Here is a 17,124-nt window from a genome sequence, read left to right on the forward strand (position 1 = left end):
GCAGTTTTAAAAATAGTGGTTTTGTGCAAAGAACAGGCCACTCTCTGTGTTTGGACAGCCTGGACTGAAGGCCTCTTCTGCTTAAGGGGGTCTCTGAAGACCACAGGAAGGGGCAGGATTGGGTGTAGGAAGTCACTGCGTGTCTGAGAGTTATGGTGTATACAAAGAAACTAAAGGAAATTAAAGTCTGAGTAATAGTGGCCATAAATCACTGGGATAAGTTTTCCCTGTTGGGTGTTACTTGCTTATAGCCCATCTATGCTGTAGTTGAAAGAACAGTAGAGAACTCTTAACCCTGGTTCTGCCACTTAGCTGGTGACCTTGTGCATCTGTAGACCTTTAGCAAATTCTTCTCTCATCCTAAGAGAACAAAAGTGATAACAAAAGTCCTTGCGAACTCTTGATGTTGTGACATAATAGGTGAAAGCCATTTGTAAATTGTAAAATGCTTTGAAGGTGAATAATTGTTTTAATTGTACTTAGGGGGTTGGCTTATGAATAAATCAACTAAATGTAAAGGTATATATTTACATGAGATGTCTAAAAACCTCAGGTACCTGTAAGGCAGCATCAGGTAGACAGAAGGTGAAATACACGCATGTTACAATTCACTAGGGTAGAATGGTCACTATCTCACTGAAGAAAAAAAATAATTGGTTGCCAGTCATTGAAAGATTTTTAACATTACATTATGGTTGTAATGATAAGAAATGCAGGATAATATAATCAATAACCCTCTTATAAGTTAGCTTGATTCCCACAAACCTGTTCTCACCAGTCATCAATGTCTGAGATCAGACTTTTTAAAGGGAAGGATTTCCATTGATAATGAAGACCCTAACATTTTACTTAAAATTCTGTGTAATTCTTACTGAAGTTAAATGAGGTGAGAGACTTGTGTCTTTTGGATGAGCACTGTGGTCACAGGGAAAAGATTGTTTTCTGCAAGGATGGCATTCCAGTAAGTCAGTATTGATGGCTTCCTGTGCTCCACTGTCTAATAACCTGCAGCAGCTCTGAGACATGAGGCTAGAACAAAGAGAGAAGAAGCAAAAAGATCAGAGAAGAAAAAAAGTTGGGGGCAGTGATTTAATTTTACTGGATTGTAGCCTAAAATATTAAATCAGAGGCCATCTATTTTTTTTTCTAGCTTCATAAAATCCTAGGAGACAAGATGAACAACACTGCTGTAATTGAAAAGCAAGTATTGGAGCTCTGGGACAGGCTGTATCACTCTTGGTTTGTAAAGGTAAGTTGTGTCATCTGAGGCTTTCTCTTAGACTCATCCATCAGATAGTATTAACAGTGGAATTTTGTTTACTGAAAATTTTAAAGAGCAAACTCTTTAGCTCAGATTATAACCCCTGTGCTCGAATTGCTGGTTAGCTTCTAGCATTCAAATCCCGAAAACTGCAGAGGGATGGCAGGGGAGCACCCCCTCTTCCCCATTGGAAATACGTGTGAGTCACATACAGAAATGTACAGTGGTGGTACATGTCAGAGTATCTGGGGACTCAGGCAGCAGTGACACTAATCCATATCTTTATATAACAGTACAATATGTGAGAACCTCATTAAGTTTATGGTCACTGGAGTTGAAGGATAAATTCTTGCTCAAAATACTTTGAAATTCATACATGTGAGGGGTCTTTAAAAAGTTTGTGGGAAGTATATAATATGGAAAATTTTATGCCTGAATTTGTTGAGGCCATGGCAGCATACTGGTTACCTTTGAATCATCTCTGAGATGCTTAGGTAGTGTCCTTAAAGCAAAATGGGAAGCGTATACTTTGTATTCTCTCCGTTAAGTGGACATTTCACATCTGAGCTGCTTTTATTCATAGAACACAACACATTCTGGGAGACACAAGGGGCAGAAGCTCCATGTGAGTCGACAGAATAGCTGGCTGGGAGACATCCTGGACTGGCAGGATATTGCTTCTTTTGTTCATGAGAACATCGAGACATTTCTTTCGGTAAGAAATTGTGTTTACAATTAAATTAGACTTTGAAATGAAAACAAGAACTCTAAGGTGTGGAGTTTTGGTTGTTTTGTTTTGTTTACATACTTGGAAGTCTTTAGTTACCCTGTTTTTAATACCATGACCTTTGCAGGTTTGAGAAGTCTTAAGTGTAGTACAGTGATATCCAGCACCGCATAGACATATGTACAGCTCAGATGCTTCCTCTCTGGTACAGGGGGAAGAGTCCCAGCTGGGCCCTTTAGGTCCTCAGCTGGACCACTGTTGAGGGACCTGCCTTTCTGGTGGGCAAAGCTGTTGGCAGAAGGGAATGTGGTTCCAGCTGCATTGGAGAGAGGAAGCATATGACGGCTTAGCCTGCTATCTCCCCACCTACTGGCTCATGCATGCCATGCACCTATGCCGTCTGGTAGCCAGGCTCACTGCTGGGTACTGTGCTTCTTCATGTACTTGTGAACTGTCCTGCCACACGGCTTTTCACAAAAGTGAGAATTTACAAAACTTGAAATTGGCAATGCTAGTTTCCTACAAAGTTTAGTTTTTGCTGAAGTAATATCTGAACGTAGCTGAAGAGTCAACCTTTTCAAAAATCTTAAGAAAACGTACCAGTGCCCTGCTCTGTGCCTCCCCTCCTCAGTCTAATCCTCTAGAAGCAGCTGTCAATCTTTTAGCCATCTTGGGGAATTTGCCTCTGAGTTTCTAAAGTAACGTTCATGTTGCTCTTTCTTGGTTTTGCTATTTTAGATGTTATCTTTTGACTTCCTAATATGGAAGATCAAGGTAATGTACCATGTTGCAGTGCTTCTCTGCCTCCCTCAGTTTTCTCACAACACCTCTGGCACGCACGCTCTTCCCTCCCTGCCTTTCTCCAATGAAGCTATAACGGTTGGAATTAAATCTAGAAATTCTCATCCTTGAGGTTTTAATAATCCCTCTCCTCCATTTTCTCTAGTCCAGTGGTTTTCAAACTTTTTGGTCTGAGGACTCTGAAATGCATTAAAAACATCACATGTTTACCTGAAAACACTGTTTCTTAAAACAAAAACGTAGTGGAAACCATAGCTTTTTTTTTTTTTTCAAATCTTTATAGTCTGAAATTTTATATGTGTTTCTGTATTCAAGATGTTGAGAAGTCTTTGTTCTGGTTGAAATAGGTGAAGAAAATCCAGCCTTAGTAACAGAAAGAGCAGAAGTTTTTTAGTAACCTTTTTGGATCATTGTTCTTTGATAATAGACCCAATTCAACAAAGTGGTATTTTTTTAAGGATTAGTAGTAGTGTGGAACTTGAAGCCTCATTGGTGAACTTTTCTATACCCTAGTGAAGTTCACTGCTCCGTCTTACTTCTTTCACCCCTGCATGCTTTTGTAATGACGTCAGTTACTGGAATAATAGTTTCTGAACATCTGTTAAATACTGATACGTTTCATTAAACAGTATTTGAAAATCACATTCTTGACTATTACCACCTGTCTCATCAGAAAAGCATATCTAAGAAGGAAACATTGTGCTTTTCCTTGAAATGGCAGGCTTGGCTTTGTTCATTTTTGACAAAATTTGTGCTAGACCCTGACCCGTTAGCTTTTGTTCTACGCAGAATTGGTGTTCTCTTAGTAGGTGGATCAGTTCAGCTCCCAGCCCAGTCATGTAAGTGTCTTGTCTCCAGCAACCTGATTTAGGCGAACAGTAGACTTGCTCGTGCTTATGTCCAGTTCTGTCATTGGCTGATGAAATCAGTTGATGGTTGCTAATGCAATTAGTCATTCTGACTACATTTAAAAAAAGGACATTCTTAAGATTTTCACTTACTTTGTTTGAAAGGTCGGGAGATAAATGAGAAAAGATTTTCCATCTGCTGTTCTATTCTCTGAGTGCCAGAAATATCCCAGGCTGGGCCAGGCTGAAGCCAGGAATTTAGAACTCAATCTAAGTTTAGTGTGTTGGTGGCACACATTCCAGTATTCAAGCCATTATTTGCTGCCTATAGGTTGCATGGTAGCAGGAAGTTGTATTGGAGGTGGAGTAGTTAGGCCTGAAACCAGGCCCTGTGTTGCAGGTGGTGCCTTAGTCATTGCCGAATGCCCAGCCCCATTCTGAAAGGTGTCTGTGCTGGGTTTGAGAAAGTGAAGAGTGCACCTGGAGCAATGAGTGCTGCTGCCCTGTTCCTGCTGCAGCCCTGGTGCTTTCCTCTGCTGTTGACTCCCTTTGGATCATCGGGGCAGGTGTCTGCACAGGGAAAATGCAGATGGTACAGGACTGTCAAGACAGTGCTGACCTTGAAGGCCCTCCAGAGGGTCTCAAGGGACTCCAGTTGTCCAGAGACCAGACTTTGAGAACCGCTTGTCTGTTCTTCTGAAATGCCTTGATCACAAGTTGGGATTCCTTATTCCTTAATTTTAAAAATATCTTTTCTTTTTTCCTTAGGAAATATTATCAACTTTACTAATATTGATTGAATTTTTAATTTTTGCTGTTGTGCTTACAATATCTAGCTGTTCTTTCTGGTGTTCTGAACTTTTAATTTTACTTCGAGAATATTATTTTTATTAACTTTTTTTTTCTTTTTGAGAGACAGGAGAAGAGAAAGAACTTCCACCTGCTAGTTCATTTCCCAAATGCCTGCAATGGCTGAGACTGGGCCAGAGTTAGAGCCAGTAGTCAGAGATTCACTGCAAATCACTAAGATGTGGGTGGCAGGAACCTGATTCCTTGAGCCACTGGTGTTGCCTCCTAGGGTCTACTTTGGTGAAAAGCTGGAGTCAACTCAGATGCCCATATATGGACTTACTAACCACCAGACCAAGTACCTATTCCTTTAAGAAATTAAAAATGTGTATTTTGGAAGTCGTACTTATTTGAAAGATAGAGTGACAGACAGGAAGAATCAGAGAGAAAGTGAGGTAGGGAGGAAGGGAGAGAGAGACTGATTTTGCACTTGCATTCATTGGGGCCAGGCTGATGGCAGGAGCCAGGAACTCCATCCAGGTCTCCCGGGTGGGTGACAGAAATCCAAGCACTTGGGTCACACCAAGTTTGTCATGTAATACCATGTTACAGTCTAACTTGAGTTTCTTCCTCTGGAGGAATCTGCATGTCTTAACCATACACCTGGCATTTTTAGTTGCTTTGTTTTGTTTTCTTTTTTTGGTACTGCAGTTAACAGGCTGCCTTAGGTCAGTCATGTTTCAGAAAACTTCCCAGTGTATTTCAGAATACTTTGAGAACCCTTGAATTTTGGACTCCTTTTGCATTTATTATTGTACCCTCCTTTTGAAATCTGAAGACATTTTACTTTCTTTTCAGCAGTAGGAAAAGTTTATACTTATTTTTGGTTATTTGAAAAGCTGAGCTCTTCCATCTGACACACACTCCCTAAATGCCCACAACCAAGGCTGATTTGGTTTTTTCACCCAGGTGCTAAATTAAGGGGTACAGGCATCCTTTTAAGTGGCAGCCTTAACTCGCTGTGCCATAACACCTGTCCCTCTTTTTCAGTTTTTGACTATTTAATGTTAATGCCTCGTTTTCCTGACTAGGTTTTAAGTGCTTGGAGGTTGAAAGAATTCAGTTTGTCATTACCTTCGAATTTAGCATGGCACTAGGTTCTCGGTCATTAAGAGAAACACAAGTACATGTAGCTTGAACAACAATTATGTTTGTTTAGAAGCACAAGAGCAGAGTTGAAATGGTATTTGAGTTCACCCATCTCAGTTTATTCCTTTACAGACAGAGAAGGAAGGAGAGTAGAGTTCATGTGGCCTCCAGGCTCTGTGCACTCTGAGGCAGAGAGCGAGCCTGTCCCGTCTGGGACTTTGGCATCCATGTATCGTTCTGCTTTTGCTTTTGTTGTTTTGTTTTGTTTTTTCCCCTTTTCCTAAACTGCTTCCTCTGAGTTTCCTTTACTAGCTCTGTAGAAAGTAAGCCAGTTAATGAGGACCTGAGAAGCCCGATGGTTGGCAGGTCATTAGATGAGCAGTAGATCCAGAGTAGACAGCTGCAAATGGTGAGGTACTCTTGGTCTGTCGGCCACCTCTCCTGAGCACGTTGCTGGGTCGCTTACTTGAGGCCCTTGGGCTCTCTGAGCATTTTCAGGCCTGCCCTTTCTCCACTTGGTATCACTTGCCAAGCTAACCCCACACTTGGCTCATCTTTCTTACTTTTGGGAAACAGTTTTCACAAATCTCTTCATAATTTCAGGGCCTTATTATTGCTCTTCCCTTTACTAATTGCTTCTTTCCTAAACCTAATGAATACACTAAAACTAATTTACCTTCAGGATTTAGGTAATTTTCTAGAGATACTATTTAAAAATTTTTTCCAACTGCTTTTCTTTCAAATAAAATTCCTTGGTTGTTGTTACTGTTGTCTGCAATTAATGTATTCAGCTAATTTCTTAAGAATTAACACAGGGAGTTTTCATCAATGTGACTCAAACCATTTAACTTTTTTTTTATTATTAAACATTCCAAAATGACTGAAGCCTCCAGAAGAATGCTTGTCAAAATTACAAGTAAAAGCATTGTTGGTTTGTCTGTTGGAATGAGTGGAGTTGTTCATTCATTCTTTATCCCACAAGGTCAAATGGTCAGTCATGCATATTTTTGTAGGCATTGGGAAACATTTTTTGGGGTTTTATGTAAGGAGTTTTTGTAAATGAGAGCAGCCTACTGAAGTTCCCTTATAAAGACTGAGCTGAAGTTTGCAAGAAATGCAGAAGGCAACAAAATGCCTTTATAAATGATGCATTTGAGGCAGGAAAGGAAGGGATAGGCCTTTCATAGAACAGATGGCATAGCTTGGACATGTGACAGCAAGCAGTATTACTGTTTTAGAAAGGGCACTGAAATAAAAACCAGATCTTGGGAGTTCTGGGCCTGGCTCTGCTTCTTCCTATTAGTTCTGTACCCATAGGCAAGTTTTTTAAAATCTCTGAATTTAATTTATGTTGTCTGCCAATAGAGGTGGTTTGTGGCAGCACTTTAAAAATTCTTAGAAGGGGTTTTCCTAATTATTTTACTGTCATGCTTTTATTTAAGATTAAGGACAACCCACTTAGAAAGGCTAGAATGGGCATAAGGGTTTTCAAGTTCACTAAGAGAAAGGAGAGGGAAATGTGTGTGTGTGCCATAGACGTTGTACGTCTTCCTTTGAATAACTTTTGTCTTCCTGTATGGTTCTAGTGAATTGGTAGGTGATAGATCAAGCAAGTTCATTAGATCTCTGAGTCACAGTTGCTGTCTATCTCAGAAATGATTTTCAGCAGGGCTCATTCCTCAGTGCTGCCTGCTGGCTGGTTTTCTTGTGATGTTCAGCAGTCATGCTTTTTGTATTTGTTGATAAATTCAAGTTGGAGAAGGGGAAGACAGAGGACCTTTATTTCCCCTGTCAGTGATCCTCTAGGACAAACAGAACCTCCATTGTATTCTGGCATGTTCTGTAAGTATTCCATACACACCATTTTTGCATAGTAACAGACAAGGTATCCAATTCTGACATTCTTCCTTTTAGACTTACTGTTACATCGAAATGTTTTCCTATTTTATAACAGATATTTTTAATGACTGCCTAACATGACTTTGAGTGGATTTACCATGTTTTGGTTAATCATTTTTTGCATTTTTGACCATGCAAATGTTTTTCAGTTGTTTTTTTTCACTTAAGATAATAATCCTCAGTTCTTACCGTGTAAGATACTTAAATGTGGTATGAAAAGCACCTAGATGGCTGCAGAAACGTGTTTGACAAGGTTCAGTTCTGACACCCAGCCCTCCCTCCTGCTCAGATCCTGGAGTCTCTGTGGATTGTCATGAGCCGAAACGTGAGCCTGCTCTTCACCACGGTCACCACGCTCCTGACCATCCTGTTCTACAGCGGGACTGCCCTGCTCAATTTTGTGCTCTCTCTGGTATGTGTGACGATACAGGACACATCACCTTTCCTTCCCAGACTGGCCTGCTCTTGGTTCCGTTTGAATTTGCAGAGATTGCCTGTGGTTTCCAGTGTGAGCTTTCAGGAGCTGCTGTCCTCTGTTTTGCAGGTGATTTTCCTCACCACACTGTTTTATCTGTTAAGTTCCAGTGACGAGTACTACAAGCCAGTGAAGTGGGTGATAAGCCTGACTCCTCTGTCTCAGCCAGGCCCCTCTTCGAATATTATCGGCCAGTCTGTGGAAGAAGCTATCAGGTAGGGGTGAGGCTGATGCTCCGATTTCCTTTGGGAACTGCTTTCCATGAGAAGGGCTGTGGCATTTCTGATTCTCATCTCATTTTGAGAGACTAATCTGAGAAGTTTAGTAAGAACAAATTCAAAGAATGTTAGTAAGAACACATTCAAAGCGGTTTCTAAGCCTTTTCAAGACTTTCAAGCCTGTGATTGATGAAGGTATGATGGCCAGTCGGCCTCAGCCGTCGGTCAACAGGCCCCTAATCTAGCCTTTATCACCACGTGATTTGCTTGAGAGACTTCCCCTGCCGTCGTCCACCCTGCTGTCCTCAGAACCCTGCTATTCTCAGGATGTTTCCTTTGTTCTGGGAATCAAGGGAAACTCATAGCCTATGTCTTGGGCTCTCTCCCTGTGCTGCCAGATGTTGCCTCAGCAGGAGGTGGATTAGAGTCTAGCAATGGGTGTTATCTCTGAGTTGCTTGTGCATTGAGGGCTCTGGCAGGAGACCTCCCACCCTAACTTGGAGGGCCTGTGTTTTGCAGACCTGCTACTGAGTGAGATTTGTGTGTGCCTTTCACTCTGCATAAGCTCTTCTGAAGTCACTGACTGTTGGCCCACTTTCGTTTGTCCTCTCTATCATTTTGTGTAAGGGGAGGCCTTTACAACTCATGCTTCTCTTAGCACCTCCTCTAGTCCCTGTTGGTCTTTGTCCATTAACAAGACTATATTTTTACTTCTTGTTGAACTCAAAAACTTTCACATTATCCAATGCAGTTCCTTTTTCTAGTATGTTATTAGTTAAGTAGTCTTAAATTTCCCTTGAATGCTAAATTTCAGTGGCATTTCCATTTCTGTATTATTTCAGAAAATTTTAAAAAATTTTATTCATTTGAAAGGTAGAGTTATATGAGAGGTGGAGAGACAAAGAGAAAGATGTTCTCTCCTCTAATTCACTCCCTTCCCCAAATTGCTGAATGGCCGGAATAGGTGAAGGTCAAAGCCAGAAGCGCAGAGCTATACCTGAGTCATCCTCATAAGGGTCTTTGGTGCCCAAGGATTTGCACCGTCTCCCACTGGTATTCCATGTGCATTAGCAGGAGTCTGGATTGGAAATGAAGCAGCCAGGACTTGAACTGGTGCCCATAACGGAATCTGATGTTACCAGTGCTGTCTTAACTCACTGAACCACAGCCCTGGCCCCTATTTCAGAAAACTTGATTTGACCTGTCAGCCTTCCTCACTGATTCACTCTTGCACTGTTTATGTAAGAGCTAGGGAGAATACCACTCCGCTCTTTGGAAAGACCTCCTTTAGGTAGTACATTTCTGTCTTCTTTCCTGCTAGCAAGGCTGAGGTTAGACTTTCTCCAGTGTCTTGGTTTTTTGTAGGTTGAGTTTAAGGTAGGATGAAATAAGCTTTATTATCTATACCATACCTCTCAGGTATCATGTGGAGGCTGTTCTCGTCTAAACGTTTGGGGCCACACCATCGAGTGTGACAGTGTTGAGGATGAAGTCTTCAGGGCAGCATGAACCCTGGCATCCCTTCCCTACCTGTGTGGCTCTTGCTTGTCATCCATAGTCAATGAGAGAATGAAAATTTCGTCAATAGACTCCTTTGTTTTTCTGATTGTATCTTCCTATCCTTTAAAAACAAAGATTATGCAAATGCTCTACCAAAAATAAAAAATACAAAAATCCTCTCCCTTCCCAACATGCTGAAGTTATTGAATGTGTCACAGCAAAGGCTGGCAAGAATCCTCGTGCTGGATTGACTAACACCAAACCTCACAGGAAATACCCACATTTCCATAAAGATCTTCCAACCAAGAGGATGCTTTCTTTCCCCAAAGTATCTTGCATTAGCATCCGCCCTTACTACCATAAAAGCTCTTCTCTTTTCCAGCTCTGGCTCTTGGATTTTCTCTTTGTTTGGCTTTCTTACAGTCATGTTTGCTGACTTGTTCTGAATGTTTGTCATTGATTTGCTATATGTGTCATATTAAACTTAATTCTTTCATGCCGTAGTGGCAGCTGTGAGGTCAGTGGAGTTGTGTCTTTCCCTATGGTCTGGTTGATTGAAAGCACATTTCCTGTGCCGTTACATTTTCTTCTGGGAGGAGCTGCCTGTGTGAAAGCATCTTGCGTTTTGGTATTGCTCAGAATGTTAAAGTGGACATGTCAAAACTTGCTGCTAGACATTTAGTTAGGTCTTCCTCTGAGAGGAGAATTTGATGTTAGAAAGACAGTGCTGTCATCTGTCTGAGGGTATTTCTTGTTGAAATCAGACTTATCTTCTTGGGAATGTATAGACTGTATACACTGATTATCGTGTACAGCAAGATAAAAGCCATTCTTTTTTAAATTATTTTTTAAATGCAGAAAAAAAAAACACTAAGACTGTAATCCTAGAGGTTTTCAAAACTGATATTGTTAAGTCTGAAAATATGGTATAACTTGGATAATGTGTTACAACCTAAATAAGTTTTCTAACAAAACTGTATTAAATTATTTAAGTTAGAGATTATATTTTAAGTTATTTTTAAAAAGATTTATTTGTTTGAAAAGCAAGTTTTCAGAGAGATAGAAGTGGCAATTTCCACCCACAGGTTCACTCAAGTACTTAAAACCCCCACGTTTGGGCCAGGCTGGTGCTAGGAGATTGGAACTCTATCCAAGGTATAGTAGCAGGAAGATCAGAATTGAAGTGATCATTATTCAGACTGATAATCTTACATTAGATGTGGGCCTCCTAAAAAATTTTGTTTGAAGAGTTATTTTTTTTGAAGACAGAAAGAGGGGGAGGCTAGGAATATGGGCGTTCTAAGTGGTGGCTTACCCTACTATGCCAGCCCTCAGGGGAATCCTTTTGCAGTGTGAATCTTTGGGCTATTATTTTTTTCAACAGCTGAACCAGTCGAGCCAATTAAAATGTAAAGGTTTTGTACATTCCTCTAAAGAGCCTTCCCATACTAATAGGGTAGCAATGAGTTCTAAGAGCGCTCACATTTTTCATCCAGAAGAACTGTAATGTGTTTCTTCATTGAGGAAGATTGTAGGTGAAAATATTGTTATGCTCACAAAGAATAGTTTAGTCTGAAAATCACCTATGATATCACATTTTTAAGCACAAGTGATTACCATCAGCATTGCAGTTGATTGGAAATCATTGTATTTCTTTTCTGTGATGCATCAGCAAGTTTAAAGTAGCATCGAAATTATGGGATTGCATGACCAGACAGTGACAGTGTCTGTTCTTGAAGTTTAAAACATGTGATGCCTTTATGATCACTGTCTTGCTGAATTTCTGAACGTTATTATTTTAATTCTGAGTATGTATTCTAAATGGGATGCACTTGCAATAAGATTTGTGTTTTGTGAATTTTTGAGTTGTTGGCATGCATCCTTGTCCCCAGACCATTTTCCTCCCTGTAGCAGCATGCTGTCTCCTGAATGTGTCCATCGCACCCTCTTCCCCGATGCTCTCATTCTGCTTGCTCTGGTGGAGATATTGCACATTACTAAGTTGCATGTTGTCACGGCCTCAATGCAATTTAGTGTGTGTGATATTTTCACATGAGTGCATGCACACGGGTATGGCTCTTGCTTGCTGGGATTACAGCTTTTCAGTGCTGGTGGATGCAAGTTCTCCTGATGAATTAGATGGGAGAATGTGGTTGCTATAGATCCTCATTTTGGAAAGTGAACTTGCTTCTCACTCCTACCCCCCAGTTTTGGAGAAATGAAACTACTTGGATTCAAAAACAGAGCATTGGTAATTTAATAAATCTATTTCCATTTTGTGATTTTGAGCAGATCCTTCATTGCAAAGATATTTCATGGATTTTAGGGTAGACGTAATATTTGTTTAGATTAAGATGTATAAAGTTAAAAGTTGTTAAAAAAAAAAGTTTTTGTTTACTTGAAGAAATCTCTCCTGACACTGAAACTGAGACAGACTGTTATGAACACTGTGGAATTCTAAGGAGTAATCATGACAGTAAGTGTATGCCTTGTAACTTGCTTGACTAAAGATCAGTCTGATCTATTTGAATCTTTAGTTTTTGCAAATTTCCATGGAAAAAGCCTTAACATTTTTGTCTCCTGTGTCGTTTTTTAGTCTGATTCTAAAGAATTGCTACATTCATTTCAGTAGGCTAGGAATAGGACTGATAAGCCCAAATCTTTACTGTTTGCCATGCAATTGAAACAAACTTACATTATTTTCTTGTTAGTGTTGAAGTAAGCAGCGGATTACTTGGTGTTGTCTAGGACACAAAACCTTGTGTTAATGGTATGCGAATGCTGAGTTCACGTCACTACTGCCAGTTTGCAGCTGCTGCCACTTTCCAGCTGTGACTCAGCTGTTGGCTGGTGGGCACAGGAGGCTGCTGTGTTGGCTGCCCTTCTTGTGTCCTGCAGCTCTACAATTGTGCTTGCACAGCCTCCCCTGCCCCTCTCTGGAAACCCGTGTGACCTGGTTTCTGTACACTCTACTGCTGAGTGGGGTCTCTGGGCAGATAAACCTGGAGAAGGAGGGAAATGCTCTACCTTCAGACCAGAGAAGGTCTCTCCTAGAAACCGCTGAACTTATCTGGACAGTAAGATGCTGAACTCTATGCTAGGTATATGCATGCAATGAATGAATCCCAATTGAACTTCAACTGTGAATATGCAGCAAGGTGGAGGAATCCACCATGGGGGTAGGGTTGTGGGAGGGGTAGGGGGAATCCCAGTGCCTACAAAACTGTATCACATAATACAATGTTATTAACAATAAAAAAATTTAAAAAAAAAGGAAATGTAACTTCTCAGAGTAGATGGTAGTAACCAAGGGAGCTGGGGGCATGTTGCCCAGTGTATTCTTTGTGCTCTCTGTGAGGCAAATGACCGCTGTTTCCTAGGAAAATGGTCATTTGGTAGTTTTCCTGTTTAACCTTTTGAGAAGGAAGAGGGCAGGGCCCTCTGTAAGGGGGAATTTGAATTTGGATCCTTCATTCCTCTCTCCTTCCTTAGACACTTGCTTCCGGCTTGGCTATGACCTGTGGCCTGTACCTTCTGGGTACATATAGCTTCTAGAATGTGCTTTATCATTTCCCCCATACCACTCCATCCTTCAACTCCCATTGTATTAAAAGCAGGTCATCTAATTAAACCTCAAATTATCTCTTAAGATTCCTCTTACTCTGTTTAGAAGGGAAAAAAGAACAATCTTGTTGGTAGAAGTATTGGGGAAGGAGTGAAAAAGTGACACTTTGATCTTAAAGAAGGATGGGATAGGGCCTGGCGTGGTAGCCTAGTGGTTAGAGTCCTTGCCTTGCATGTGCTGGGATCCCATTTGGGTGCTGGTTCTAACCCTGGCAGCCACACCTCCCATCCAGCTCCTGCTTTTGGCCTGGGAAAGCAGTAGAGGACGGCCCACGGCCTTTGGACCCTGCACCCACATGGGAGACTTGGAAGAGGCTCTGGACTCCTGGCTTTGGATCAGCTCAGCTTCGGTTTTTGTGGCTGCTTGGGCAGTGAATCAGCGATTGGAATATCTTCCTCTCTGTTTCTACTCCTCCTGATATCTGACTTTCCAATAAAAATAAATAATTTTTAAAAATAAAATAAAGAAGGATGGGATGAAAAACTGAGTAGAAAGAATGGAAACCCTTAGCAGTTAGCTTAGATCATGCCAAGATCCTGATGTGAAGCAGTTGCTTGCACTCATGAATGCACCAGGAGTCTGCAGAAAGTTTATGAAAAGTATGTATTATAAAATTAGGACTGAGTGCCAGCACAGTGGCATGGCAGTCTAATCTACCCTGTGGCACCAACATTCTGTATGGGCACTTGTTCAAGTCCCTGCTGCTTCACTTCCAATCCAGCTCTGTTTATGGCCTGGGGAAACAATGGAGCATGGCTGTACCCAAGTGGGAGACATGGAGGAAGCTCCTGGCCCCTGGCTTTGGACTGGCCTCACTCTAGCCATTGTAGCCATTTGAGGATTAAACCAGCAGATGCAAGACTTTCTATCTCCTTCTCTGTGAAATCTGTCTTTAAAATAAGGATAAAATAAATCTTAAAAAAAAAACTACACATGCATAGTTCAGAACCTTTATTGCTGCAAAATTAACTTACCTTTAATTTTTCCACACACTTTGAAATACCCTTCTATATGGCTTTGTGTACTAGGCATGGACACACATACACACACCTTTATTACTGTACATTATAAACAATAAAACTTGCCAGGCCCGGAAGTAAAGGCAGTTGTAAGTGATTCCTTGTGTTTGGTTGGGGCTGGCTGGATTGGTGCACTGTGACCTGCCTTGTAATGGTCTGCATGCAGTGTGGAATAGGGGAGTGTCTGTGTGACTGTGTAAAACAGAGGGCTCTGTATGAGGGGTGGCTTTGTTAAAAAAGCAGAGCCACCCCGTCAGTGGTTGATGCCATTGTCTTCTTCCATGGCCTTAGACCAGCTCAGCTCAACTCCAGGAGTAGAGAGGGAAAGCATCTCCAGAATTTGATTCCCCCAACTGCCTACTGCTAAGAGAGTTTGGAAACATAGTTTCAGATTAGTTGTCATTAGTATTTGAAGAATCACTGAAAAGAGAGACTCCACAAGTCTGAATATAGGCAGATATTCTTTAAAGAAAGGTTGAGGCTATGGTTGTGGCACAGCACGTTAAGCTGCCGCCACTAGTGTCCCAACAACCTGTATAAGCTCTGGTTCAAATGCTGGCTGCTGTACTTCCCATCCAGCTCCTTACCAATGTGCCTGACAAAACAGTGGAAGTAGTTGGGCTCCTATACCTTCATGGGAGAATCCTTAGGGAGTTCAGGCTCCTGGTTTGACCTGGCACAGCCCTGGTTACGAACCAGTGCGTGGAAAAGTCTTTCTTCGTCCCTCTCCCTCTTGCTCTCTCTCCCTCTCTGTTTCCAATAAACAAAATAAGTCTTTTTTTTTTATTTGTTTTTATTGCAAAGTCAGATATATGGAGAGGAGGAGAGACAGAGAGGAAGATCATCTGTCTGATGATTCACTCCCCAAGTGACCGCAACAGCTGGTGCTGCACCAGTCCAAGAGCCAAGAACTATTTCTGGGTCTCCCACACGGGTGCAGGGTCCCACGTCTTTGGGCCGTCCTCAACTGCTTTCCCAGGCCACAAGCAGATAGGAAGCGGGGGCTGCTGGGATTAGAACCAGCGCCATATAGAGGGATCCTGGCGCTTTCAAGGTGAGGAGTTTAGCCGATAGGCTACCGTGCCAGGCCCCAAAGTAAGTCTTTAACAAGAACATTTGGGAAATGAACCAGTGGGTGGAAAAGTCTTTCTTTGTCCCTCTCCCTCTTGTTCTCTCTCCCTTTCTGTTTCCAAAAAACAAAGTAAGTCTTCAACAAGAACAAGAAAACAAAAGAGATCGTTTAAAGAAGTGGAATGCTTTAGTGAGAAACTTGATATATATTTTCTGTCAATTTCCGTAGTTGGTGATTGATTGTATAATTATGAACAGTTATAAAGGGAAAGGATGCCTATTGGAACTGTGGGTTCACAGTGTATGAGTTGTATGTAACCAATCTTAGGGAAGTCCACAAGTTTGGGTTCATTTTGATTTGTGTAAGCTATTTAATGAAATGTATCCTGTGTTTTCCCCTGATTGTCTAATGTGAGGAATAGTCACTGAATCTGAGTATACAAAAAAATTGGTGAATTGATTGATAATGAATGAGTGAAATGAAGGAATGATCTCTTACTGGAATGTTTGTAGAGAATATTCTTGGGACTGCCATTGTGTCATAGAGCGTAAACCTACCAGCTACGATGCTGGCCTTTCATATGAGTGTGCAGTCGGGTCCCTGTTAGTGGCCTGGGAAAGCAGTGGAAGATATCCCAAGTGGATGGGCCGTTCACCCATTTGGAAACCTTGAAGAAGCTCCTGGCTTGTCTGGCCCAGCCCTCAGTGTTGAGGTCATTTGGAGAGTGAACCAGCAGTGGAAGATCTCTCTCGGTTTCGCTCTCTTCCTCCCTTTTATTTCTCTTCCTCCTCCTCCTCCCATTATTCTGCCTTTGATATAAATGAAAGTCAATATTTTTTTTTTAAATAATATTATTACACTGATTAAACTAATGGTTTCTGGTAGCCCATTCATTCCAGTCACATTGTACGTACCATTGTTTATTTGTCAAACTTTGATTTGTGAGAGAAAATTATTCCTAGGAGTCCTTGAATTGAAAATTCCTAGGAATCCAAGAGATGACTTGATTATATGATCATTGTTTCAAGTTATTGCTTGCAAATATTTTCTCTTATTCTGTGTTGTCTCTACTTCATTCATTATTTTGCTGTGTAGAAACTTAGCTTGATATGATTATATTTGTGTTTTTGCTTCTGTTGCCCATATTTTGGGGTCATATATAATAAATCATTGCTCAGACCAATTTCATGGAGCTTTTTTCCTGTTTTCTTCTAGTAGTTTTACAGTTTCAGGTCTTATGTTTTAATTGAGTTGATTTTTGTAGATGGTGTGAAATAAAGAACCATTTCATTAGTATTTTTGTGATTATATTGAGTTTATGCAGATAATCCTGGGTAATCTTGGGATCTCTAGAATGTAGTTATATTGTGAATTATAGAATGAATGAATTATAGAATCTAATTATGACATTTCCTTCTGCTTTACAAGGTAATGCAATCACAAGTTCTGTGCTTAGTGCATAGACATTGCTGCGGGGCCAGTTTTCAGCCTCCCGCAATGGGTGCTTAGCAGTTGCTTCTCTTAAATTCACCTTCTTAATTCAGATACACTGAGCTAAGTGTTGACATACTAACTTCTCATGTCTTCATTATCATTGAAGACCTTAGAGCGTTGTTGAGGATACAACAGTTTAAAGAATTCATGTGCCAAACTGCTCTTTCTGCTGGTGCTCATGCATCCAGAACCATGAGTGTGAAGTGAAACCATACCTGGAGGGAGACGTATGATCTAGGAGCAAGTG

At 41.1% G+C, this 17,124-nt stretch overlaps 1 protein-coding gene across 3 annotated transcripts in view; it reads left to right on the forward strand.

Annotated features, from left to right (window-relative positions):
- TMEM245 (transmembrane protein 245) overlaps positions 1-17,124 on the forward strand; it is an 80,257-nt gene that overhangs the window by 43,445 nt on the left and 19,688 nt on the right. For 2 of the 3 annotated variants that reach the window (XM_040963799.1, XM_040963800.1), the window contains 4 exons: positions 1,151-1,249; positions 1,845-1,976; positions 7,764-7,886; positions 8,019-8,164. In XM_040963799.1, the coding sequence (XP_040819733.1) occupies positions 1,151-1,249; positions 1,845-1,976; positions 7,764-7,886; positions 8,019-8,164 (500 nt within the window). Of the gene's footprint in view, positions 1-1,150; positions 1,250-1,844; positions 1,977-2,726; positions 2,763-7,763; positions 7,887-8,018; positions 8,165-17,124 lie in introns of all 3 variants that reach the window. The other variant, XM_040963801.1, reaches the window with a different exon arrangement.

Source organism: Ochotona curzoniae, unplaced genomic scaffold (genome assembly GCF_017591425.1).
Source record: "Ochotona curzoniae isolate NIBS_2020 unplaced genomic scaffold, NIBS_Ocur_1.0 scaffold_3208, whole genome shotgun sequence".
Taxonomy (NCBI): Eukaryota; Metazoa; Chordata; class Mammalia; order Lagomorpha; family Ochotonidae; genus Ochotona; species Ochotona curzoniae.